The sequence below is a fragment of the Petromyzon marinus genome, unplaced genomic scaffold (genome assembly GCF_048934315.1).
Source record: "Petromyzon marinus isolate PM22_M1 ecotype Great Lakes invasive population unplaced genomic scaffold, UKy_Petmar_22M1.pri1.0 PM_G_Scaffold_27, whole genome shotgun sequence".
Taxonomy (NCBI): domain Eukaryota; kingdom Metazoa; phylum Chordata; class Hyperoartia; order Petromyzontiformes; family Petromyzontidae; genus Petromyzon; species Petromyzon marinus.
In genome coordinates, this window is record NW_027422839.1 from 1,195,524 (window position 1) to 1,223,455 (window position 27,932).

At 48.1% G+C, this 27,932-nt stretch overlaps 1 protein-coding gene across 7 annotated transcripts; it reads left to right on the forward strand.

The window, feature by feature from the left end:
* Positions 1–903: 903 nt before the first annotated feature.
* Positions 904–16,618, forward strand: LOC142913924 (MAD2L1-binding protein-like). Of its 7 annotated transcripts, none has more exons than XM_076061034.1 (4): positions 4,533–4,580; positions 8,398–8,530; positions 9,944–10,231; positions 14,186–16,618. In XM_076061034.1, exons 3-4 carry the CDS (start codon positions 10,079–10,081, stop codon positions 14,699–14,701), a joined length of 669 nt encoding a protein of 222 aa, XP_075917149.1. In that variant the 5' UTR covers positions 4,533–4,580; positions 8,398–8,530; positions 9,944–10,078; the 3' UTR covers positions 14,702–16,618. The 7 variants fall into 7 exon arrangements, with proteins under 7 accessions (XP_075917150.1, XP_075917151.1, XP_075917145.1 ...); XM_076061032.1 differs by lacking the exon at positions 8,398–8,530 and adding an exon at positions 5,967–6,055 and having other exon boundaries at positions 4,538–4,580; XM_076061033.1 differs by lacking the exon at positions 8,398–8,530 and adding an exon at positions 5,962–6,059 and having other exon boundaries at positions 4,540–4,580.
* Positions 16,619–27,932: the final 11,314 nt, after the last annotated feature.

Consider the following 27,932-nt stretch of genomic DNA (forward strand, 5'->3'; position numbering starts at 1 on the left):
TGTACTGTACCAAATCTTACTGTAATGTTTTGCTTTTGCAAAACACGGGCTAATTTGTCAGCTACTCCTAAGATATATGGAATTTTTTATTGTTTTAACAATCTGGTCGCTTTCAGCAGTATTGCTTTGCGATCGTGATTTGGCATTCAGTGCTGTTAATTTGAGCATTATTGTAGTCATTCTGTCGTAGTGCGTCTTTAACGTGTTTAATCTCTCTCACTAGACTCTCACCATCAGACACTGTTTTAGCCCGATGTATGAGCGTCTTGATAAGAGAGGATTTCTGAGCTGGATGATGATGATGCGATTCTGCATTCAGATAGGCATCAGTGTGCGTTTGCTTTCTGTAAACGCTGTGTTATTTTACCGTTTAGGCCATGTCCAAGCGTCTTATCACGAGATCAAACCGGTCCGAGATTACGCCAACCTTGCTAATCGAAGGTGCGATATCTCAACACGTGTATGTGTGTGCATACATCAAGGCCGTAGCCATGGAGAAAAAAAATAATCTAAATTTTAAAACGAATTTCCTGCTTAAAAATATTTTTTAAAAATTCACTAACACGAGTGTGGATCTAAACGCGATTCCGTAGTTTCGATTCATTCCCCGACTCGTTCCATCAGAATCGATATTCACCTTCACCGTAAAAAAATTAGATTCTCTCCAATCTAAGAACGCATTGACAAACGATTCATAGAATCGATCATCGATGCCTACCGCCCTCTTTGTTGAACAGCGGCTAAATCGTATTGAGCTATAATTAGGAATCGAATCGGCTATGATGCGATCTGCGCGGCTTAGCCAATAGGAGCGCACGTTGCTCAGAGGCACCGTCCAATCGGAGGAGGCGATGGTTTGGGGTGGCTGGGTGCCACTTGGACCAATCAGGAGGGCTTCAGGTTGTTCCTTCCACCCGCAACACGACGTGCACCTAGCCTGGCACCGGCTTCACTGCTACACGGATACATCACTACAGCAGGTGTACCTAGCCTGGCACCGGCTTCACTGCTTCACTGCTACATCACTAAAGCAGGTGCACCTAGCCTGGCACCGGCTTCACTGCTACACGGATACATCACTACAGCAGGTGCACCTAGCCTGGCACCGGCTTCACTGCTACACGTATACATCACTAGTGTATAGTAATGTGTAGTGTATAGTAATGTATAGTGTGTAGTGTATAGTAATGTGTAGTGTAGTGTGTAGTGTATAGTAATGTGTAGTGTAGTGTGTAGTGTATAGTAATGGATAGTGTATAGTAATGTATAGTGTAGTGTGTAGTGTATAGTAATGTATAGTGTAGTGTATGGTAATGTGTAGTGTATAGTAATGTATAGTGTGTAGTGTATAGTAATGTATAGTGTAGTGTATAGTGTATGGTAATGTGTAGTGTATAGTAATGTATAGTGTAGTGTGTAGTGTATAGTCATGTATAGTGTATAGTAAGGTATAGTGTAGTGTGTAGTATATGGTAATATATAGTGTAGTGTATATTAATGTATAGTGTAGTGTATAGTGTAGTGTGTAGTGTATAGTGTAGTGTATAGTAATGTGTAGTGTATAGTAATGTATAGTGTAGTGTGTTGCGTAGTGTATAGTAATGTATAGTGTGTAGTGTATATTAATGTATAGTGTAGTGTGTAGTGTATAGTAATGTGTAGTGTATAGTAATGTATAGTAATGGATAGTGTATAGTAATGTATAGTGTGTAGTGTATATTAATGTATAGTGTAGTGTGTAGTGTACAGTAATGTGTAGTGTATAGTAATGTATAGTGTACTGTGTAGTGTATAGTAATGTATAGTGTAGTGTGTAGTGTATAGTAATGTATAGTGTAGTGTGTAGTGTATAGTAATGTGTAGTGTATAGTAATGTATAGTGTAGTGTGTAATGTATGGTAATGTGTAGTGTATAGTAATGTATAGTGTAGTGTGTAGTGTATATTAATGTATAGTGTAGTGTGTAGTGTATAGTAATGTGTAGTGTATAGTAATGTATAGTAATGGATAGTGTATAGTAATGTATAGTGTGTAGTGTATATTAATGTATAGTGTAGTGTGTAGTGTACAGTAATGTGTAGTGTATAGTAATGTATAGTGTACTGTGTAGTGTATAGTAATGTATAGTGTAGTGTGTAGTGTATAGTAATGTGTAGTGTATAGTAATGTATAGTGTAGTGTATATTAATGTATAGTGTAGTGTGTAGTGTATAGTAATGTATAGTGTAGTGTGTAGGGTATAGTAATGTATAGTGTAGTGTATAGTGTAGTGTGCCTGCCACTGTATATTTGGAGTTTGCGTGTCTCTCTCATCACCATGGTGGCTAGGAGATGTTGACTACCTCGCCTGGTCTACAGGACGTCGTGGGTTCGACCCCGACGCCTGCTGCTGCTGTATATTTGTGTCTCTCTCCCCATGGTCGGGTGGATTTTTCTAATCCACATTTAGAATCAACATCGATGACCCGTTTAGAGTATTTGACTGCCGCTATAAATGTCCACGTGATGATGATGATGACGACGCTTCGCCACTCAGTTGAGCTGTCGTCTGTGATGGTCGGGTCGCTTCTGAAAAAGTGGTACACAGCAGCTCAGTTGGCTGTACACAGGCGGCACCCTGGTACCACCCGGTGTGCCACCCGGTGTGCCACCAGTGTGCCACCAGTGTGCCACCCGGGTGCCATCAGTGTGCCACCCGGGTGCCACCAGTGTGCCACCAGTGTGCCACACTGGTACCACCCAGTGTGCCACCAGTGTGCCACCAGTGTGCCACCAGTGTACCACACTGGTACCACCCTGTGTGCCACCAGTGTGCCACCCGGGTGCTGCCCAGTGTGCCACCCGGGTGCTGCCCAGTGTGCCACCCGGGTACTGCTGCAGCACTGGACGGTGCGCTCCGCGATTGGTTTGTTATTTTCGCTGTTCAATGGTGGTGGGTTTTTTACATTTTATTTTTAACAACCTTGGACCTTATTGCTTTTTTTATATATTTGTAGTCACCAAATCATGGGGGTTTTGATAACAAAAAGGGATATGCACCGGGGGGCGTCCCATGCCTATCCCCAGAGTCACACGAGGATACGCTGCACAGCAATAACAAACAACCCCTCTAATGCCCGATGATGCTGGATGTAATTTCCAGTGAAACGTCGTATTAAAAAAAATGTGTAAATGTTGTGGATTCACTCTTCAACACACCGGTGGGCTAAAGTAGTGAGCTATTTTGTCTTTTGTCAACGTGACACTTTTTTTGCTGATTGGCCGTGTCGGGTGGTGGAGGGTTATGACACCCACCCATCATCCACTCACCCACTCACCCACTTACACACCCACTCACTCACTCACCCACTCACTCAGCCACTCACCCACTCACTCACTCACCCACTCACTCAGCCACCCATCCACCCATTCACTCAGCCACCCCACCCACTCACTCACCCACCCACCCACTCACTTACCCACTCACTCACTCACCCACTCACTCAACCACTCACTCACTCAACCACTCACTCATTCACCCACTCACTCACCCACTCATTCACCCACTCACTCACTCACGCTCACTCACCCACTCACTCACCCGTTCACTCACTCACCCACTCACGCTCACTCACCCACTCACTCATCCGTTCACTCACTCACCCACTCACTCACCCACTCATTCATTCACCCACTCACTCACGCTCACTCGCTCACTCACTCACGCTCACTCACTCACCCACTCACTCGCCCACTCACCGACCTCCACTCAGGAGCAGGCCGCGTGTGTCGGGGTAGAGTGTGGACACTCACAACCTCTCCCAAGGCACCTGGCCCGTGTGGAGAAGTAGGCTAAGTTTACCCACTAAGAGGGCCTCTCTTAAGAGTTCCTTCTGCTTGAGCAAATAACGTGGTGATGCTGCGCTGTCAGTGGTGCACAAATAGCAAAACGACTCACCACCGCACGAGTCAATAATAGTGATTTCTCATGGTAAAAACAATGCACGTGACAGGTGGTTACGCCAATGGTCTCTCTTCATAGCACTTCGTTGTGATTGAAGCTTCCGGTCAAAGTCTCCTCCGCCAGCCATGAGTGGTCTGAGCAAGCAATTGCAGGGGCTGCGCCTCTACACACACACACAGATCCCCCGTGTAGCCCTGACAGACTACCGGGGGTATTGTTAGCGAGCGCCTATTAAGGCCGACACGGCACACCGTGGCCAACGCCACGCGCCCGTCCGCCTTTGTCTCCCCAATCGCGACGTTTACTACGCACAGGCACCCAGGGTGCTCATTTGAGGCCGAGTCGACCTAGGGGAGTCCCAGGACCGGTTCAGAATAATCGTCACTGATGGTGTTGTCCGTGAGCGGGAATCGAACTCGGGTGGACCGGGGTCGTGGGGTGACTCGCTGACCACCGCTCCTCCCCCCCACCCACCCACTCACGCGCACGCGCGCGCATTCTGCACGAGGCGGCCACTGATTGGTCCCCCCAAGAGGGGGCCGTCCTCAAGGCCACTCCCCCACCCACCCACGTGGTCCTGTAGACCACGTGACACGCCCGAGGGCCTTCACTCCGTCAGTAGCACTCGGCAACGCTGGTAAGCGCCGCAACACTTTTATACATTTATTATTAACTTATATTTATTATTAACTTTTATTTATTAACTTATATTTCTTATTAACTTATATTTATTAACTTATATACATTTATTATTAACTTGTATACATTTAAAATGAACTCTACATCACTGACATCGATTAAACAACACTCGGTGATTGGTGACTGCGGCTGCCTTAGAGAGCCCGAGGTGTTATCGTCGATTGTTTAATGATATAAACAAAAACTTTGTAATAATTAAGGTCTAAAATGTTAAAAGTTACAAGTGTAGGGGACTGTGTCCAATGAACGTCTTGCGAGCTTTTAGACGTTAACTTTGCCGTTGGGGGTTTTCCCGCCTTTTTTTGCGCGGGAAAATCAAATGGGCGTAACAAGATGTGGTTATTAACAATAATTATTACAGTACTACTAATACTGTATTCATCGCTTCTTTTATCGATCCAAATCGGAATGACATCGACGCGACCGAGTTGGAAGGTGGCTTTAGAGCGTTTTGGTGAGAAAAGTGCGATGTTATGTAATAGTCGATAACGCCTTGTTAATAATAACAACAACAACGTACAGTGGTACCTCGGTACGCGTCGTTAAATCGTTCCAGAAGGTAGGAGGACTTATACCCAAAATGATGAACACCAAACGCAATTTTTCCCCATAAGAAATAAAGTGAAAGGAAATAATCCGTTCCAGAGTGTAAGAAATTATATTTTATATGGCATATTATACATTAGTGGAGTTGTATAATATAATGTAGACTCTACTTTTGATTTAAAGCTTTCGTGACTGCAGTAATTCATATTCTTAGCTCTTTCGGTAAAGTCACGTTGAAGGGAAACAATATATATAAAACAATATAGTTTTATATATTTTATTGTTTCCCTTCAACGTGACTTTACCGAAAGAGCTAAGAATATAGACTCTACTTATTACTAAAATGCATACATACATTAAAATAAATGTATAAATTGAAATAAAAATAAAATTTAACATCACTTTACCTCGCTGAGAGGAGTTGATAGCCTACGAGGATGGTGGTGAGGGGGAGGAGCAGGAGGAGATGTTATTCTTTGGAAGGAGATTCCCCTTCCATTAAAACTTCAGCAAGCTGAAATTCTGAGGGTTTTTTTCTCTTTTCTGTCTTTTTTCTTGACTTGGACCTGGTTGAAGCTCACCAGGTTTGAGTTGTACTAAAAACCTGTCCATTGACGTTTGTTTTTGCCTTCTTCTAAGAACGTTCCTGAAGTGTGACATTGTCTGGTCATTCCACACAATACTCTTACGGCCTTGTTAGAGCTTTATTGGGGTGGTATTTTTCTTGCAAAACTTTGGACTGCCATGCATTTTGCACACATTTGTTTAATAAGTGAAGTAGGGGCTTCCTCTATCTCCTCCTCGCCTGAAGAGAGTGCATCCATCTTCACCTGGTGTTCCTCCCTCTCAAGCTGCCGCAGCTCCTCAGTGGGTACAGCTCTTCCTTGTGCCCCTCCACTAACTCTTCCAAATCATCATCACCATTCACCTCCAGGCCCATGGACCTGCCCAGAGAGACAATATCCTCCACAATAGGCACAGCCTCAAAGCCCTCAAAGTCACTTTCAGTTATGGCTTCTGGCCACAAATTCCTCCAGGCAGAGTTTTTTTACTTGCTTCCTGCCAGGTTTTTGTGTATAAGAGTTATATATATTCTTAGCTCTTTCAGTAAAGTCACGTTGAAGGGAAACAATAAAATATATATAAAACAATACAAATTCTCACGACGTTTCGACCATAATACAAACGGTCGTCATCAGGTGCGTCGGTTTGCATTAATGTATTTATTTTTAACGGTTTATTTATTTATAAAAAACGTCAGCGCCACACGCAGCGATTTGGCAGTTTATTTAGTGGAGCCACAGCTTGGCTCTGTTCTGAAAAGAGGAGGGGGGAGACGAAAAATTAATGTATGCTGTCTGAAAGCCACTGTAAGCGTGAACAATCAATTAAGACCTGAAATGGCTTAGCAATCATTGGAAAGATTTGATTAACTATTTCAGGTCTTAATTGATTGTTCACGCTTACAGTGGCTTTCAGACAGCATACATACATTTTTCGTTTCCCCCCTCCTCTTTTCAGAACATAGATGGACTAGTCCTTCTAAATAAACTGCCAAATCACTGCGCGTGGCGCTGACGGTTTTTTATAAGTAAATAAATACACCGTTTTAAAATAAATAAATTAATGCAAACCGACGCACCTGATGACGGCCGTTTGTATTATGGTCGAAACGTCGTGAGAATTTTTATTGTTTTATATATTTTTTATTGTTTCCCTTCAACGTGACTTTACCGAAAGAGCTAAGAATATGTTTGAAACTTGTTTGGGCTTTGGTGTAAGCAGATGTGGTTTTTGTACCACTGCCTCTACTAAACGTAATGGCAGTGTTTTCATTACAGCAGGATATATTTTTAATCGATCACCACGCTCTATGACTGCGTGTCGTCCTCTGTTTTGTTCAGTAAAGCTCAAGTGCCAGGAATGCAGAAATAAATCACTTGAGAAATTGCGACGAGTCCTTCGTACCTCAAATGCCAGACCCACGTCAATCTAACCTCCCCTCAACGCTTCACCGCAATTGTCTTTCCCCCAGCACCTCCGATTAGCACGCTTGGCGACGTACGGTGCGAAAGATATTCTGCGTAATAAAATGACCTCGCCACAATCATCCCTAAACTCGGTCTGACCTCACAACAATCACCCCTGTCCTCTTTTCACCACAAGCCTAACCTCCTGTAAAGGCATGCCCTAACTCCAGCCCATCGGTCAACGCCTTCCACAACGCATATATTTATTACTATGATTGTTTACCGACTCGAGACCTTTAATACCACAGTCATTTCAACTTGTAAGGCGCCGCTGAGCAGTATTCACTCTTGTCGAGAGAGGGCGGGAGGAGGAACCACGTGTTTTGTGTTTTTATGTTGTGGTTGCACCCGATTCAAGAGCCAGATGGCTCACAGGGCTATACCAAAAAATAAACTGGACTGAAACTGAACCACAGACGAGAGGCTGAGCCGGTGAAGGCGTTATCGGCCAATTCATGAGCGTTTACATCTGGGAGGGAACGAGCATACGGGGGGAGAAGCCCTTCCAGGCAGGTGGGGCCCGTGGAGCCCACAGCTTGGCTCTGCTGTAGCGCCTCCTTGCGAGCCAGGGCACGGGCTCACTGCCGACACCCACGGGAAGGGAGTTGCGCAACGTTCGCGTGCGATGATTCACCAACCCTGGCTGGGTGGGAGGAGTTGATTAGGTGGGGCGAGGGGTGGAGGGTTGGAGGGGTGGAGGGCTTGAGGGGAGGGGTAAGGGGGTTTGAGGGGTTGGGAGAGTTTCATAGTTTTCATTTATTTTGTATAGCCCTGTGAGCCATTCGGCTCTTGAATCGGGTGCAACCGCAACAAACAAAAAAACATGAACAAGAAAACATCTTAAAGTGACTTTGTGCATGTGCAAACAGAAAATACAGGGAAAAAAAATCAAAATATTGAAGGGAGTGAAGGGGAGGTGAAGGGAGGAGTTTGGTAATGAGTAAAACTTAGCAGGACCCTCTGGCTATGCACAAACCCCTCCCCTCGACTCCCCCTTACCTCATCATTGGAAACCTCAATTGCCAGTAACAAAACATGATCATTGTTTTTTTTTACCCTTTTATCTGGCAACAAAACTGACACCTTTTTTTTACAAGGAGTCATGTTTACATTGACCACAATACCTGCGGTCGGAACGCAAACAACAAAACAACAACTCTGATAATGTATGTGGCACAGTCCTTGAAATTGATTGGTCCACACCCGAGACAGCTTTCTTCAGAGCCTCGTCTCACATGGTGTTGGACCAGAAGACGCCAAAAGGCGTCACACAACTCAAAGACAATGCACCATCAGAGTATGAGAGCTCGGGGTAAGCATTTACACCATTGGAAACCTCATTTGCCAGTAACAAAATATGATAATTGTTTTTTTTACCCTTTTATCTGGCAACAAAACTGACACATTTTTTTTACAAGGAGTCATGTTTACATTGACGACCCCCCTCAACCCCCCCAACCAACCCCTCCCCTCAACTCCCGCTAACCTATTCTCAGCTCTTTCAGACAGCAAACATTAATTTTTCGTCTCCCCCCTCCTCTTTTCAGAACATAGATGGACTTGTCCTTCTAAATAAACTGCCAAATCGCTGCCCGTGATGCTAACGGTTTTTTGGGTTTTTTTAAGAAATAAAACACCGTTTATAAATAAATACCGACACTTCTTTCAAATGTTTCTTGCCGTTGCTTTTCACACCTGATGATAACCGTTTGTGTTATGGTCGAAACGTCGTGAGAATTTTTATTGTTTTGTATATATTTTATTATTTTATTGTTTCCCTTCAACGTGACTTTACCGAAAGAGCTAAGAATATGAATTACTGCAGTCACGAAAGCTTTAAATAAAAATTCCCCCTTACCTCTCCACGCAACGCCTCTCACCACCCCCCTCAAACCCCCCCAACCAACCCCTCCCCTCACCACCCCCCTAAAACCCCCCCAACCAACCCCTCCCCTCACCAAACCCCTCCCCTCACCAAACCCCTCACCTAACCCCTCCCCTCACCAAACCCCTCACCTAACCCCTCCCCTCACCAAACCCCTCCCTCACCAAACCCCTCACCCAACCCCCAACCAAACCCCTCCCCTCACCACCCCCCTAAAACCCCCCCAACCAACCCCTCCCCTCACCAAACCCCTCCCCTCACCAAACCCCTCACCTAACCCCTCCCCTCACCAAACCCCTCACCCAACCCCCAACCAAACCCCTCCCCTCACCACCCCCCTCAAACCCCCCCAACCAACCCCTCCCCTCACCAAACCCCTCACCCAACCCCCAACCAAACCCCTCCCCTCACCCAACCCCTCCCCTCACCAAACCCCTCCCCTCACCCAACCCCCAACCAAACCCCTCACCAAACCCCTCCCCTCACCCAACCCCTCACCAAACCCCTCCCCTCACCAAACCCTTCAAACATCCCTAACCAACCCCTCCCCTCACCAAACCCCTCACCAAACCCCTCCCCTCACCAAACCCCCCTAACCAACCCCTCCCCTCACCAAACCCCTCACCAAACCCCTCCCTCACCAAACCCCTCCCTCACCAAACCCCTCAAACCCCCCTAACCAACCCCTCACCAAACCCCTCCCCTCACCAAACCCCTCACCAAAACCCTCCCCTCACCAAACCCCTCCCCTCACCAAACCCCTCACCAAACCCCTCCCTCACCAAACCCCTCACCTAAGCCGCGCCCCTTCTTCCCGTCGTGCCCTTTTCCGGTGGGTAGGCCACGTGACGCCGTTTTGAACTGTTCAGTTTATTAACTGGGAGACGACTAACGGGCCAGCGGAGCCGGGCGAGCGAGGGGAGTGAGAAGAAGAGGAAGGAGAGGAGGAGGAAGGAGAGGAGAGTGGCGGCGGCGATGTCGGCGCGGCGCTGCGAGGTGACGGTACGCGGCGCCGTGAGCCAGCGGAGCCTTGGCGCCCTGGTCTGGGAGATCTTCGCTCACGCCCTGTACCAGCGCGGCCAGCTGCCGCTTCCCTACCCGCAGCTGCTGCACTTCCACAGCCACCTGGTGAGGGGAGTGGTGAGGTGGGGGTGGAGTGTTCAGGGGTGGAGTGTTCAGGGGTGGAGTGTGCAGGGTGGAGTGTTCAGGGGTGGAGTGTTCAGGGGTGGAGTGTTCAGGGTGGAGTGTTCAGGGGTGGAGTGTGCAGGGTGGAGTGTTCAGGGGTGGAGTCTGCAGGGGTGGAGTGTTCAGGGGTGGAGTGTTCAGGGGTGGAGTGTTCAGGGGTGGAGTGTTCAGGGGTGGAGTGTGCAGGGTGGAGTGTGCAGGGTGGAGTGTTCAGGGGTGGAGTGTTCAGGGTGGAGTGTTCAGGGGTGGAGTGTGCAGGGTGGAGTCTGCAGGGGTGGAGTGTTCAGGGGTGGAGTGTTCAGGGGTGGAGTCTGCAGAGGTGGAGTGTTCAGGGGTGGAGTGTGCAGGGGTGGGGTGTTCAGGGGTGGAGTGTTCAGGGGTGGAGTGTGCAGGGTGGAGTGTTCAGGGGTGGAGTTTTCAGGAGTGGAGTGTTCAGGGGTGGAGTGTTCAGGGGTGGAATGTGCAGGGTGGAGTGTTCAGGGGTGGAGTGTTCAGGGGTGGAGTGTGCAGGGGTAGAGTGTTCAGGGGTGGAGTGCAGGGGTGGAGTGTTCAGGGGTGGAGTGTGCAGGGGTGGAGTGTTCAGGGGTGGAATGTTCAGGGGTGGAGTGTGCAGGGTGGAGTGTTCAGGGGTGGAGTGTGCAGGGTGGAGTGTTCAGGGGTGGAGTCTGCAGGGTGGAGTGTTCAGGGGTGGAGTGTGCAGGGTGGAGTGTTCAGGGGTGGAGTCTGCAGGGGTGGAGTGTTCATGGGTGGAGTGTTCAGGGGTGGAGTGTGCAGGGTGGAGTGTTCAGGGGTGGAGTGTTCAGGGGTGGAGTCTGCAGAGGTGGAGTGTGCAGGGTGGAGTGTTCAGGGGTGGAGTGTGCAGGGGTGGGGTGTTCAGGGGTGGAGTGTTCAGGGGTGGAGTGTGCAGGGTGGAGTGTTCAGGGGTGGAGTTTTCAGGAGTGGAGTGTTCAGGGGTGGAGTGTTCAGGGGTGGAATGTGCAGGGTGGAGTGTTCAGGGGTGGAGTGTTCAGGGGTGGAGTGTGCAGGGGTGGAGTGTTCAGGGGTGGAGTGTTCAGGGGTGAAGTCTGCAGGGGTGGAGTCTGCAGAGGTGGAGTGTGCAGGGTGGAGTGTTCAGGGGTGGAGTGTGCAGGGGTGGGGTGTTCAGGGGTGGAGTGTTCAGGGGTGGAGTGTGCAGGGTGGAGTGTTCAGGGGTGGAGTTTTCAGGAGTGGAGTGTTCAGGGGTGGAGTGTTCAGGGGTGGAATGTGCAGGGTGGAGTGTTCAGGGGTGGAGTGTTCAGGGGTGGAGTGTGCAGGGGTGGAGTGTTCAGGGGTGGAGTGTGCAGGGGTGGAGTGTTCAGGGGTGGAGTGTGCAGGGGTGGAGTGTTCAGGGGTGGAGTGTGCAGGGGTGGAATGTTCAGGGGTGGAGTGTGCAGGGTGGAGTGTTCAGGGGTGGAGTGTGCAGGGTGGAGTGTTCAGGGGTCGAGTCTGCAGGGGTGGAGTGTTCAGGGGTGGAGTGTGCAGGGTGGAGTGTTCAGGGGTGGAGTCTGCAGGGTGGTGTGTTCAGGGTGGGAGTCTGCAGGGGTGGCATGTTCAGAGGTGGAGTGTTCAGGGGTGGAGTGTGCAGGGGTGGAGTGTGCAGGGGTGGAGTGTTCAGGGGTGGAGTCTGCAGGGGTGGAGTGTTCTGGGTGGAGTGTTCAGGGGTGGAGAGTGCAGGGGTGGAGTGTTCAGGGGTGGAGTGTGCAGGTTGGAGTGTTCAGGGGTGGAGTGTGCAGGGGTGGAGTGTGCAGGGTGGAGTGTTCAGGGGTGGAGTCTGCAGGGTTGGCGTGTTCAGGGGTGGAGTGTTCAGGGGTGGAGTGTGCAGGGGTGGAATGTTCAGGGGTGGAGTGTGCAGGGTGGAGTGTTCAGGGGTGGAGTGTGCAGGGTGGAGTGTTCAGGGGTCGAGTCTGCAGGGGTGGAGTGTTCAGGGGTGGAGTGTGCAGGGTGGAGTGTTCAGGGGTGGAGTCTGCAGGGTGGTGTGTTCAGGGTGGGAGTCTGCAGGGGTGGCATGTTCAGAGGTGGAGTGTTCAGGGGTGGAGTGTGCAGGGGTGGAGTGTGCAGGGGTGGAGTGTTCAGGGGTGGAGTCTGCAGGGGTGGAGTGTTCTGGGTGGAGTGTTCAGGGGTGGAGAGTGCAGGGGTGGAGTGTTCAGGGGTGGAGTGTGCAGGTTGGAGTGTTCAGGGGTGGAGTGTGCAGGGGTGGAGTGTGCAGGGTGGAGTGTTCAGGGGTGGAGTCTGCAGGGTTGGCGTGTTCAGGGGTGGAGTGTTCAGGGGTGGAGTGTTCAGGGGTGGAGTGTTCAGGGTTAGAGTGTGCAGGGTGGAGTGTTCAGGGGTGGAGTGTGCAGGGGTGGAGTGTGCAGGGGTGGAATGTTCAGGGGTGGAGTGTTCAGAGGTGGAGTGTTCAGGGGTGGAGTGTTCAGGGGTGGAGTGTGCAGGGGTGGCGTGTTCAGGGGTGGAGTGTGCAGGGGTGGAGTGTTCAGGGGTGGAGTGTGCAGGGGTGGAGTGTTCAGGGGTTGAGTGTTCAGGGTGGAGTGTTCAGGGGTGGAGTGTGCAGGGGTGGAGTGTTCAGGGGTGGAGTGTGCAGGGGTGGCGTGTTCAGGGGTGGAGTGTGCAGGGGTGGAGTGTGCAGGGGTGGAGTGTGCAGGGGTGTAGGCTTTGAGGGTTCAGCAATTTGGGTTTCGGTGTGTGGGCGCAAGGTCACCGATTGGTTTAGACCTGACCACGGGTCGTGTGTGGAGGCGGAGCGGCTGTGGACGCGAAGGGTGGACACGAGCGGGCGACATTCGACATGAAATTAAGGTTTTAATAATTTCGGTGATGTTTATACAGTAATAGAAATCTCCATATATATAAAAGGCAAAGTTGTGATTGTGTGTCTGTTCGAAATGTTTAGCGTACTTCCCGACATGCAACAAACTGGAAATTTGCCATGTGGGTACTTTCCAGACTGTACACCATGCAAAAATTATAAAAATACACTTTTTTATTTTTGGGAGGGGGGTTGGGGAGCTCAATAATGCATTTATTTTTTGCACGGCAAGTGAGCTGTGATTTCAGTTCTGTCACGTGACCCGCGCATGAGGAAGCGTAACGCATTGTAGTGTAGTGGTTAGCGCGCCGCGCTACAAACCCGGCGACCCGAGTTCGATTCCCGCTCACGGCCACCACGATTATTTGAACCGGTCCTGGGCCTCCCCTAGGTCGACTCAAACGAGTAACTGGTGTGGTGTGTGAACATCGCCACTGGGGAGACAAAGACGGCCGGGCATCCCGGGCGAAGCCAGGTAGTCAAGCTAGTGAGATTATAAAAAGTAAAGATACATTTTATCATTATGGCCGGTGTCCTTCACGTGTTAGATGACGCTGTACCCATGGAGTACAGTCGCTGAACTACAGCATCTCTTAAGGACTCGTAAATGTGGCGATGGTGGCGAGGTGGCAGTTAAATGTTGGATGTGGTGATAGTCGATGTTGCTGCTGATGTTAAATGTGATGGTGGAGGTGAATGTGATGATGGATAATATGTGCCGGATATAGTGGTGGTGATAGTATGGTGTGACAGGTGACTGTTGCGATGTTTGTGGTAGAGGCCGACCGAAAACGAAACCAGACCGAAAGTTAAAAATTTACTTTCGGCCGAAACCAAAACTATGCCGAAAGAGGCCATTTGCCAACTTTCGGCGCCCAAACCGAATTTCGGTCGGCCTCTAGTTTGTGGTGATGGTGATGGTAGAGGTGGATATATTGACGTGGGACACAACGTAATAATGCTGGACGTGATGTTTATAATATCCGCAATTGCATCTCAGGGCAGCAGTTCTGTTGGTGGCTGAAGACCGTGGCTTTCGTCCTGGTGTGAACGCCTTCCTCCCCTCTTCCCTGCAGGCAGAGGTGCCCCCCAGGTTAAGGCAAGAAGCACGCATGCTGACGGCCCTGCACGAGCTGAGCGGCCACCTGGAGACGCTCTTCTCCCTGTCGCACGTGCCCCGGGTCCTCATCCTGCTAGGGCCGAGCCCCATGTCGCCGCTTGAGCTCTACGAGCTGGACTTCCACGAGCTGGCGCTGGGAGGCAGCGACGATTCACTGTGCCACGCTCGCAACAGCCGCCACGTGTTTCACTCACTCTTCGTGCAGAATGTGTTTGGCGAGCCGCGCGCTCTGCCTGTCACCTCGGCCACACTGCTTCTGTGGGCGCACAGGGACTGCGGCGTCGACTGGTTCAAGCCCAAGCTCAACTACAAGCCGCCCAACCGCGGGAGGAGGGTCGTCGTCGCGTTTAGCAACAGCCTGGAGGAGCTGCTGGGCACGGCCCTCGGCCAGCCATGCGAGGACGAATGCGTGTGGTTCCAGGCCCCTGTGGCCATCAAGGGCGTCCTGGACAGTGGGTCAGGCCAGGGTTAGAGGGGCTGATGGATGGGACCAGCTAGGCCAAAATTCTAGGGATGCTGCAAATTTTAATATTACTTATTTCAATATTATATCTGAATCTCCTTCCTTATGGTCAATCAAGGCCAACTATTAAAGATTCTGCCGTAAACGTATTCATCCATTAAATTGCCTAGTCTCACGTTTATATTTGGGGCAGTGTGAATTCACGCGCTACGTGGTTTTAATTTCGGAGCCGCAGTTGCACCCAGGAGAGTCTCTGATTCGCAACTTGTGCATCGGGCGTTTGCAACTCGCGTGCTTCGTGTGGGTCCGGGTATGTGCTGCCCCGTTGTTCCCATGGCAGTTGGAAGCCAGGGAAGTCGAGCTGGAATATAGTGCTTGCAAGGGTGTCCAGGGTATGGGGACACTTTAGTACATCGTACGATTCAAGGTCTGCAATAACACAATTTTTTTTGTTCCTGGGTAGTGAGTGTTATTTCCTAATTGCTTATGCCTCAAAAGTACAGAAAATGGCTATTATTCCCCACAAACTTTGCTTTTGTGACCAGGAGAGTGATATTTAGAAATTATCCTATTTTCCAGAACATTCCAGATAGATTCAGTGCTGAGTAAACTTGTAGTAACTTCTAGAACATTCTGGAACTTTCCAGTAATATAAATAGTAGTATAAATACAGGGGCCTTAAGCCCACCAGTTCAGTTTAGTTCCAGCTGCCTAAGTGGATACATATCTGCATTTTTCTGAGATGGCATCAAGAGGCTGCAAGCATCCGGCAGACGCATTTTGCCATGTCTGCGGCCAATTTATCAAGACAAGAGCGAAAAAGTACTCTGTGGAAGCATTACATATACATACACAGATACTCAGCTATTGTGAAAGCCTGGTGGGCCGTTTGCCCATTTCTCCACTAACAAAATTATAAGAGGCTTGCAGAAGTCTAAAGAGTTAAGAAATTGGGGAGTAAATATTTGATATAAAAGGTTCCCGAAAATTGTCGACCCCCCCCCCCTCAAAAGCAAAGTATGTGCTTTGGTAACAAAGTTTGTGGGGAATAATAGCCATTTTCTCTATTTTATAGGCATAAGCAATTACGAAATAACACTATCCATTTCCAAAATAACATCACATTGTGATAATCTATACTGATTATGGTTTTTATAAATGTTATTTCCTGATTATTTTGTGAGATAAACTTTGTCATAAAAGTTGTCAATTTGTAGCCGTTACCCACAACATTGGTGCTTTGCAAAATGTCATGCAGAGTAATTGAACAGTGCTGGTTTTCATGATAATGTTAATAGTTCATTTATTTAATAGTTTTTGTTTTCATTTTACCGAAAGCATATACATGGTGAATGTTATATGTTGAAAAGTTTTAATGTTTGCAAGACTCATAGGCTCATGCTGGATGAACTGCAGTGGAAAGAGTTTACCGGTCTTTATTGGCACTGGAAGCCATCAAGGGTATAAAGACTGTCAAGGCAGCAGGCATTTGGACATCTGCACTGAACAGTTAAAGAATGTTGCACTAAAAACAAGGGATTGGCTCTTGAGAATGTTAAATTTCTATGCTCATACCCAAGACACGGAAGACTTGTCACGTTTCCAAAGCCAGGAAAAGACCCATCTGACCCTAAGAGCGTCTGACCAATGTCCTTGTTCTGCTACCTCTTCAAACTTTTTGAGAGACTTATCTTGAAGCAGCAATCACCTATACTGGAGGAACAACTCTTTCCAGAACAATCTGATTTCCAGCCGCGCAAGTCCTGCACTGGCCAAGTGCTAAACCTCACCCAGTACATAGGAGACGGTTTCAAGAACAACCAAATTACTGGTGTCGCCTTGGTCAACCTATCAGCAGCATATGCCACTTGTTAACCAGATGTGTGTTAAATTTTAGTATTTGGGTGCTATAAATTTCCACATACACGCTTCGTTGAGCTATCAGTTATGTCCAGATGGCTTTCGAAAAAGAGCTATATAACTCAGCAGGCCTTACCTGGTAGAATAAAACATAGTTTTAAATCGTGTTATTACAGTCGCTGCTAAACCCAAAGCATATTACATCTACAGACCATACCCACCCTACAGCCTGTGTTCAAACCACAGACCATGCTCAACCCATGAAGTGTGTTCAATCCACAGACCATGGTTAACCCATGCAGTGTGTTCAATCCACAGACCATGCACAACCCTTAGCGTGTGTTAAATCCACAGACCATGTCCAATCCATTGCGTGTGTTAAATCCACAGACCTGTGTTCAATCCACCGACCATGATCAACCCATAGCGTGTGTTAAATCCACAGATCATGTCCAATCCATAACGTGTGTTAAATCTACAGACCTGTGTTCAATCCACAGACCATGCCCAACCCATAGCGTGTGTTAAATCCACAGACCATGTCCAATCCATAGCGTGTGTTAAATCCACAGACCATACCCAAACCATAGCGTGTGTTAAATTTATAGACCATGTCCAATCCATAGCGTGTTAAATCTACAGACCTGTGTTCAATCCACAGACCATGCCCAACCCATAGCATGTGTTAAATCCACAGACCATACCCAAACCATAGCGTTTGTTAAATCCACAGACCATGCCCAACCCATAGCGTGTGTTAAATCAACAGACCATACCCAAACCATAGCGTTTGTTAAATCCACAGACCATGCCCAACCCATAGCGTTTGTTAAATCCACAGACCATGCCCAACCCACAGCGTGTGTTAAATCCACAGACCATACCCAACCCATAGCGTGTGTAAAAATCCACAGACCATACCCAACCCATAGCGTGTGTTAAATCCACAGACCATACCCAACCCATAGCGTGTGTTCAATCCACAGATCATACCCAACCCATAGCGTGTGTTAAATCCACAGACCATGTCCAACCCATAATGTGTGTTAAATCCACAGACCATACCCAACCCATAGCGTGTGTTAAATCCACAGACCATACCCAACCCATAGCGTGTGTAAAAATCCACAGACCATACCCAACCCATAGCGTGTGTTAAATCCACAGACCATACTCAACCCATAGCGTGTGTTAAATCCACATACCATACCCAACCCATAGCGTGTGTAAAAATCCACAGACCACACCCAACCCATAGCGTGTGTTCAATCCACAGATCATACCCAACCCATAGCGTGTGTTAAATCCACCGACCATGCCCAACCCATAGCGTGTGTTAAATCCACAGACCATACTCAATCCCTGGTGTGTGTTAAATCCACAGACCATGCCCAACCCATAGCGTGTGTTAAATCCACAGACCATGCCCAACCCATAGCGTGTGTTAAATCCACAGACCATACCCAACCCATAGCGTGTGTTAAATCCACAGACCATGCCCAACCCATAGCGTGTGTTAAATCCACAGACCATACCCAACCCATAGCGTGTGTTAAATCCACAGACCATGTCCAACCCATAATGTGTGTTAAATCCACAGACCATACCCAACCCATAGCGTGTGTTAAATCCACAGACCATACCCAACCCATAGCGTGTGTAAAAATCCACAGACCATACCCAACCCATAGCGTGTGTTAAATCCACAGACCATACTCAACCCATAGCGTGTGTTAAATCCACATACCATACCCAACCCATAGCGTGTGTAAAAATCCACAGACCACACCCAACCCATAGCGTGTGTTCAATCCACAGATCATACCCAACCCATAGCGTGTGTTAAATCCACCGACCATGCCCAACCCATAGCGTGTGTTAAATCCACAGACCATACTCAATCCCTGGTGTGTGTTAAATCCACAGACCATGCCCAACCCATAGCGTGTGTTAAATCCACAGACCATGCCCAACCCATAGCGTGTGTTAAATCCACAGACCATACCCAACCCATAGCGTGTGTTAAATCCACAGACCATGCCCAACCCATAGCGTGTGTTAAATCCACAGACCATACCCAACCCATAGCGTGTGTAAAAATCCACAGACCATACCCAACCCATAGCGTGTGTTAAATCCACAGACCATGTCCAATCCATAGCGTGTTAAATCCACAGACCATACTCAATCCCTGGTGTGTGTTAAATCCACATACCATGGCCAATCAATAGCGTGTGTTAAATCCACAGACCATGCCCAACCCATAGCGTGTGTTAAATCCACAGACCATACCCAACCCATAGCGTGTGTAAAAATCCACAGACCATACCAAACCCACAGCGTGTGTTAAATCCACAGACCATGTCCAACCCACAGCGTGTGTTAAACCCACAGAGCATACCCAACCCATAGCGTGTGTTAAATCCACAGACCATGTCCAACCCATAGCGTGTGTTAAATCCACAGAGCATACCAACCCATAGCGTGTGTTAAATCCACAGACCATACTCAATCCCTGGTGTGTGTTAAAATCCACAGAGCATACTGGCCTTAGAGAACACCGCTCGAGCACGTGTGTGCCACTGTTGTCGAGTGCCCGCCACAACAATCCATCTCCCCAGCCCGCCGCGGGCTGCCTGCCACACGGCACAATGGAGCCGAACTGCGGCGAACAGAGCGCCCAGTGAGGCCCGGCGAGCCCGTGTCCCCGTACTGCTCGCAGCCCGGTGAACAGCACAAAGACCCCGCTAGCTGGAGCCACGGGCCACGATGACCGCCGGGCGTGTGGCTCCGCTTCACGTGAGCCCGTGTTGCGGCTACTTCTAGAAGCGTCCTCGGTCGGGGTTCTTAGGGTTCGCCGTAGCGGAGTGATTCACGCCGACACGCAAAGGGCTGCGCAATGTGGAGTGGGATGCCGACGCGTTCCGACTCAACGCGTGCCAAGACCGAACTCAGCAGTGGATTCAAACGAAGGTCACAAAGTAGAATGCCCGTAAAATAAAATAGTTGTTTTCTGTTACACGTTTAGTAGTCTATGGGTAATGTTTTTACGATTAGATTCCATCGGCATTGCTGGTACCACGATAGTCTATGGGCATTACTGACACACCACGGTAGTCTATGGGCATTACTGTGATACACGACGATAGTCTATGGGCATTACTGTGATACACCACGATAGTCTATGGGCATTACTGTGATACACCACGATAGTCTATGGGCATTACTGTGATACACCACGGTAGTCTATGGGCATTACTGTGATACACCACGGTAGTCTATGGGCATTACTGTGATACACCACAATAGTCTATGGGCATTACTGTGACACACCACGGTAGTCTATGGGCATTACTGTGATACACCACGATAGTCTATGGGCATTGCTGTGATACACCACGATAGTCTATGGGCACGTGGAAGCGAAAGCGCTTTGAGAATTCTCGAGAGCGAGGGGGCGGGGCTTTGAGAATTCTCGAGAGCGAGGGGGCGGGGCGGGGGGGTACGAAGAGAGGGAGAGATGGTGGGCGTGCCGACCCCCGCGGCACGACGGGGGGCAGGAGGGCGGCAGCGCCGGCGGTCACCGCCGGCGCCTCGCGGCCGGAGAAGGGGGCCTGGGGTCAATTCCAGAACTCGGGCGACTCTCCGCGTGGAGTTTTGCGCGGCAACGTAGGTGACGCACGCATGAAGCCGTCCCGGGCCTCCCTGGTGCGGTCGCGTGTAAAGCGTCGGTGCCACGCGCGGTTACCGGTCGTCCACCCCGCCTCGTGCGCCGTGGCCGTGCACCACGGGGGGTGGGGGGGGGCGCTCGCTCGCTTACGGCGCTTGCCCGCGGTACTTGCCCCGTGCGAAGGACGAGCTGGGGAACGTCGTCCCGCGTTCCCCAGGGTGACACGGGCGGCCTGAAGAAGCTGGAGAGGAAGTGGACGACGTTCCTCAAGTCGCGGCTCGACTGCTCACTGGGAGGGACGGCGTTCGCCGGACTCCGGCACGTCGCGTCGACCCGCGGCCTCCATGGCCGGCCCGGCACCGTGTTCTACGCCCTCTACACGGACCGCTGGTGCGCGACTCGCCCTCCGCCCCACGCCCCGCGGGTACCGACGCGCGGTCGCCGCGGGCTCTGACGCGCGGTCGCCGCGTCCGTCCTTGCAGGGGCGCAGGCGCTGTCTCGGCCGTCTGCTCGTACCGCGTGGACGAGGTGCGGCGCGTCTTCTCCGGACGCTTCAAGCACCGGGGAGGGGCCGACCGGCGGTGGGCCCCCTACGCGGGGGCCCTGCCCGCACAACGGCCTGGAGACGTGAGTACCGGCAGTGCGCGCCACGGTAGACTCCACGGTATACGTCACTGTACACGTCACTGTACACGTCACGGTAGACTCCACGGTACACGTCACTGTACACGTCACTGTACACGTCACGGCACACGTCACTGTACACGTCACTGTACACGTCACTGTACTCGTGACTGTACACGTGACTATACGTCACTGCACACGTCACGGCACACGTCACTGTACACGTCACTGTACACGTCACGGCACACGTCACTGTACACGTCACGGCACACGTCACGGTACACGTCACGGCACACGTCACTGTACACGTCACTGTACACGTCACGGTACACGTCACTGTACACGTCACTGTACACGTCACGGTACATGTCACTGTACACGTCACTGTACTCGTGACTGTACACGTCACTGTACACGTCACGGTACACGTCACGGCACACGTCACGGTGTTGTATATGTGGGTGTGTGAAAATTGATGAAAAATAATTAAAATTAAATGAAATTCGAAATTTGCATAATTAATCCGAAATTATGCTAATTTGTGTAATTATGCGTGTAACTATGCTAATTAGAGAGGTAATCGGATTAATTTATACGAGTGGGTGTGGTTGTGTTAATGATAGCCTTTATGATAATCAGGCCCCGCCTTGTTGACGAGGTGGGGTTATCAATCAGGATAACGCAATCAATCGTGTGCAGTTACGCTAGTGTCAATTCGGCCTCGTCTAACTTCGTATTATTGATCAGCATAATACAATGATTCTCGCTTTAACACTCCCCGAGTGTTCATATTTTAGGTCCCAAGTTCATATCATTCGCTTTAAAGTTTAATGAGTGTGGATTGGTGTGTTTATAGTTTAGGTTCCCGAGTTCCTATCTCGTCGCAGGATACAGATCTTATGCAAAAATTTCAGGAAAGAATCACACGACCACTTCTGTATTAATCAATTTATTTTCTAATTAAACCTTAACTATAATATGTATGTGAACACTCAATCTCGGAACTTCAACACGGTATCCACACGGTATCAAGACAGTATCATCAACGACTGTACAATTTCACTTTGATAACACATGGACCCCACATAAAGCGATTGCTGTTAGTGAGAGAGAGAGTCAGGACATGCAAATGCTATGCTACACAAAAGCTTATACATTATAATATGAACGATCATTATGCTTGAAATGGTCAGCACATTATCACAGGCGATTGATTAACATGCAACGGTATTCATATAAAAAGACAATCAAGACAATCAAGTGTAGTGTATAGTAGTGTATAGTGTAGTATATAGTGTAGTGTATAGCAGTATAGTGTAGTGTATAGTGTATAGTGTAGTTTATAGTGTAGTGTATAGTGTAGTGTATAGTAGTGTAGTGTATAGTAGTGTATAGTGTAGTATATAGTGTGTTGTATAGTGTAGTGCATAGTAGTGTATAGTAGTGTATATTGTATGGTATAGTGTAGTGTATAGTGTAGTGTATAGTAGTGCATATTGTAGTGTATATTGTAGTGTATAAGTGCATAGTGTAGTGTATAATAGTGTAGTGTATAATAGTGTATTGTATAGTGTATAGTAGTGTAGTGTATAGTAGTGTATAGTAGTGCATATTGCAGTGTATAGTAGTGTATAGTAGTGTAGTGTATAGTAGTGTATAGTAGAAAACATTGCCTCGTTACGCGGTAAATGATGCGGCACAACAGGAGGGAACTGCAGGGATGAGGCTCTCCAGTCTTTGTGCTGAGAATTAAAACAGCGCCAGGGTGGAGTGTCCCGTCCCTAAAGGCTCGTAGCTGTGACGGAGAGTGATCAGCGGACAGCCACCATGGTTGCCAGGTAAGGGGAGACTTCACCCGGAACTCTCCCCCACACGTGTTCCCCTTGAACATTGTCGCAATAAACGTACGATCAGGAATCTTTAAAATATCCGACCTTTGTTGTTCCGCAAGAATATTAACGCTCAAACTCGTATCGAACTCTTCATGAATTCACTTGGTCAAACAGTTCAGGTACTCGGCAAAGCATTTCACCACCCGGTATGCAACAGTTAAACAATCTACTCCAAATCAACACCGAAATGTCAAATCATCATCCACAGTTGACTTCCACATCGATGGAAGCCATTTGCTATGACGTCCAAGCCATTAAACACCGGAACAACGAACGTGCCATTCAAGTACATCTTGAAACCCATTATCTGAAGCAGTTTGTATTAAACAATAACTAAATAATAGAAACACGTTTACAATATTGAGCGAAGTTATAGTCACGGACATTTTCCAACTTTAGCTCAACAGGACCACAAAAGCTCAGATATGTGGTTCATAATAAATGAATCAATCTGATTGAAATCATCAACTGGCTAAACACTTTTCGATTTCAACATCACCTTATAAAATAACATTTTAAATATAAGCGCACAACTTTATCTATGTGATGAGCGCTGCACTTTCCGTTGTTTTCATGCAGGGGGCGCTGCAAACCTACGCACCCCCTGCATGGACGACGGAGGCGCAGGGACAGACGTTCGATTACGTTGTAATCGATCTGCAGACGGCGGTCTTCTCGCACGGCCAGCTCCGTGTCGCCTTATCTCGATCCCGCGGTCCCAAACAGTTGAAAGTCCGCATCAAACCGAACCCCCGGCAAGGCCATCTACTTAACGACGAGAGAAAATTAACACGAAATGCCCTTTTCAATGAAGTCTTCCACATGTAAATTGATACAAGCTTTTAATGAAGAAATAAAATCATCTAATTCAAAACATAACACAATTCGAAGATGTTTCATTTTAAAACTTCAAAACGGAGCATGGGGTACTTGAGTGAATGCGTCCTTCGTGTGCAAATGTTGTTACTTTCCTGGCCTGAAGGCCGTCAATGTGTTGGACCCTTATTGGTGCCCAGCATCTCAACAACAGCAGTGGGGTTTGCTTCAACCGATAGGTAACGAACATCCAGACGTGAATCAGCAAGGTGCATTTCTAGTCCCAGTTAGACAAAATCTACGTCAACACGTAAGACAAAACTACAATTTGTGTTGTAGAGAATGTACCTCCTCCTATACGTGTAGCTTTTAAGTGGTATGCCTTGTAACTGATGAATGATCCGAGCATGCTTCCTATTTCAAAGAAAATGAGTTGCTCCAGAGGCAGACGCTTCGTGAAACACAAAAGTACCCTTTGACCTGTATCACAAGAACAACGGGTCTCACCTGAGTTCTCTGTACAGGTTACTTCCAAAACACACACACACACTTTGTCCTAACATCACTTATTCAATGTTTGTTCCTCATACAAAATGTTACACGTACGCACACAATCAGACAAGTATTCATTCTAAATCATTGACGGGCATATTAACATTGGATTACTGCAGCGAAATTGACTGTATCACGTTACATCGTATTAACAAGAAGTTATTTAACAAATACGCACCGTCTGCTTAACAGTGTATGTACAACGTACTATTGTTGCGTCATTCAAAACGAGTAGGCCGTTGCATGCTGGCGTCTGGGTCAAAATGTAGCAAATTTAAAACATTACGCTACAAATAATAGATGACGGCGTTTCGATGGCAACACAAGCAATCGTCATCAAGTGGGACAAGCACAGCAGCAATAAGAGGAAACTACTGGAGTAGGCGCCTACTACTTCAGCAGTTTCTCTTGCTGTGGTTGTCCCACCTGATGACGATTGCTTGTGTTGTGATCTAAACGCCGTGATCTGTTATGTTTCTACCCACGTGGTGACTTTACCGAAAGAACTCAAGAGTGTGGATTCCTGCAGTCACGAAAGCTTCGAATCAAGATTACCTACAAACTACACAACTGAGATGACGCATCAATCATCGCCCCCTACTGACAGGCTCTTGTCCACATGCAGGCCGGTGCAGGGCCACCACCTTGTGCCACACAGGGGCAGCTGCTACTTGGGGATGCTCTTCGAATGTTTCAGACGAGGTACGACACAAAACTCTGAGTTGCTGATGCGATTAAGCAAGCACCGTGTAAATGCAATTATTATTATAACATAGCGAATGCTTGGGGGCTTATTGTCTTTCGCTTCTGGTTAAAGATCTACCCAACCCACAGGTCCACAAAGATTGGCCGCCCTTACTCTGCAGGTTGCACCTAGGAACTGAGTGTCCAACTTCACGTTCTTGTCATTAAAGGCCTGTGACAAAGGTGCTTCTATTGGAGCGACATCGTCTCTGGCTTACACATCTACCGGGTCACCACTTGACTTTGTATTGTCTAGGAGGAAGTCCACCCACACCTCCACTTCCACAAACTGCTGGGAGTTGCCTCGCTCTGCCTCACAGTCAGAATTCTCCTCCTGCTTTACGTTGCCTCCATCGATGTGAAGGTCCCATTTTGGAGTTGAATCTTCATCTTCACATTTTACCTTCACTTCTTCGCTCTTCACCATCACTTCTTCCCTCTTCACCATCACCTCTTCCCTCTTCACCATCACTTCTTCCCTCTTCACCATCACCTCTTCACCATCACCTCTTCACATTTCACCATCACCTCTTCACATTTCACCTCGATAACTTTAAAAGTGTCCAAGCTGGGATTTTCTTCCGGTTCGTGTTTCATGACGGGTGGGCTAATTGCGGCACTTTGACTTTCACAAGCTGATTTCAGACTGCACTCCTTGTGGATCTTCTGATGCTTCTGTGTTCTCTGGTGTACTTGAAGATTTGATGAATGTGCAAATGCCTTCCCGTACACACTGCACTTAAAGGGTTTCTCTCCCGTGTGTGTACTCTGGTGTGTTTTAAGAGCAGATGAATCTGAAAATGTCTTCCCACACACAGTGCACTTGAAGGGTTTCTCTCCCGTGTGTGTTCTCTGGTGTCTTTGAAGATTAGATGAATCTGGAAATGCCTTCCCACACACAGTGCACTTGAATGGTTTCTCTCTCATGTGTGTTCTCTGGTGTTTTTTAAGAGTAGATAAATCTGAAAATGTCTTCCCACACACAGTGCACCTGAAGGGTTTCTCTCCCGTGTGTGTTCTCTGGTGTAATACGAGATCATATGAATGTGCAAACGCCATCCCGCACATCGTGCACGTGAAGGGTTTCTCTCCTGTGTGTGTTCTCTGGTGTTTTACAAGAGTAGATGAATGTGCAAATGCCTTCACGCACACAGTGCACTTGAAGGGTTTCTCTCCCGTGTGTGTTCTCTGGTGTGTTACAAGATGACATGAATCTGAAAACGCCTTGCCGCACAAAGTACACTTTAAGGGTTTCTCTCCTGTGTGTGTTCTCTGGTGTTTTTTAAGAGCAGATGAATGTGCAAATGCCTTCCCACACACACTGCACTTGAAGGGTTTCTCTCCCGTGTGTGTTCTCTGGTGTATTACAAGATTACATGACTGTGCAAACGCCATCCCGCACATCGTGCACCTGAAGGGTTTCTCTCCCGTGTGTGTTCTCTGGTGGTTCTGAAAAACTGATGGCCATGCAAATGCCTTGTTACACACAGTACATTTGAAGGGTTTCTCTCCCGTGTGAGTTCTCTGGTGCCGTGTCAAATTTCCAGTCCGGTCCGTGCTGTATGCACGCTGGTCGCATGGTTGACTTGTCATACCGAGCTGCGCTGAGGGCCTTTGCTCCATCAGACCAATTCTGCAGAGGAAGCGTCAGCTGCAGACATAAAAAAAGAATATCCACACCATCTACACGTCAGGCACAGAGGAATGCACATGTGACTTACACGTCTATACTTATTAATATATTCATGATGTAGTGAAAAAGTTTCTCAAATTCATCAGATTTGATGAACGTGCAAACGTCTTCACGCACACACTGCACCTGAAGGGTTTCTCTCCACGGGCTGTTATGGCACACAATGAGAGGGCAAATGTCATTAAAATGCCTGGAAGCCTTCATATCTTCAAGATGAATGTTAACCCAAAACTCTAAGCACACAATATCGGCTGTCTGACTACAAAAGGAATATTTATGAACGCTAAATTCAGCTGACATAGCAAAGGGTGTTGAAAACAATACTATTTGTGATATGCAGAAATGCATAAATTAACGTTCAATCGCAACTTAGAGGTGTGAATCCAGGCTCAGATGTCCTTTAATGCTGGGATGAACAGTTCCGACTTCAGCTGAATGTGTGTGCTGTGTTCACCTCCTGTTTCCATTCTTATGAAGAGTTCCAGAGGAAAACAAAAATAAACTATTGTTTTGATATAACCTCCGTGTTCAACAGAGTTAATAGACTTTACTGCAAACACAAACTTGACACTGTCACACACTGCCATGAGTAAACAGGTGGTGGTGTGACCAGAACCATGCCTGGCCACCTTCATCTGCTCAGCATTAATTCTTCCTCACTGCACCAAGTAATGAATCGAGGATCAATCAACATAGCCGAGGCTATCCGTGTGTCTGTCTCTCTCTCCCCGTGGTGAAGGTGTTCCCCTCCACACATTCAGAGTCAACAGCGGCACGCGCTTAGCGTCTTTGACCGATAGATACATTGACACACGTATTGTTGGTTCTTTCAGTAAAGTCACGTAGATAGAAAATAAGAATAACAGATTAAATTTAATAAGATAAAGACCACTTGTGTTGGGATCGAAACGTCGTGGGTTTTTTGCTTCATTTTCAATTTTTTTAAATTTATTATCTGTTATTTTTATTTTATTTTCTATCTACGTGACTTTACCGAAAGAACCAAGAATATTAATTCCTGCAGTCACCAAAGTTTTAAGTCAAAACATTCACACACGTTGACAAAGCCTCACCTTGTGTTGTTGTGGGCAGGTCGCTTCTGATAACAAGAGCGGTATAGCAGCTCAAGCGGGCTTGGCCTGCAAACAAAAGAACGAAAATAAAACTGCGTGAATATTGACAATAAAACAAAGTTACAAAGTGGCGAGCCGGGTGAAGACAAATTAAACTTAAGCGAGATAATTAAAGTGAATGCAATCAGGCGAGGGCAGGAGGCAAGGCCCCGCGTGGCTAGGCCCCGCGCTGTAAAGTTCCAACCTGGACATCGATTCCCATGCTCGCTGCTACTCAACTGACATCCCTACGAGAGAGAGGCTCTACCTTGGTAAA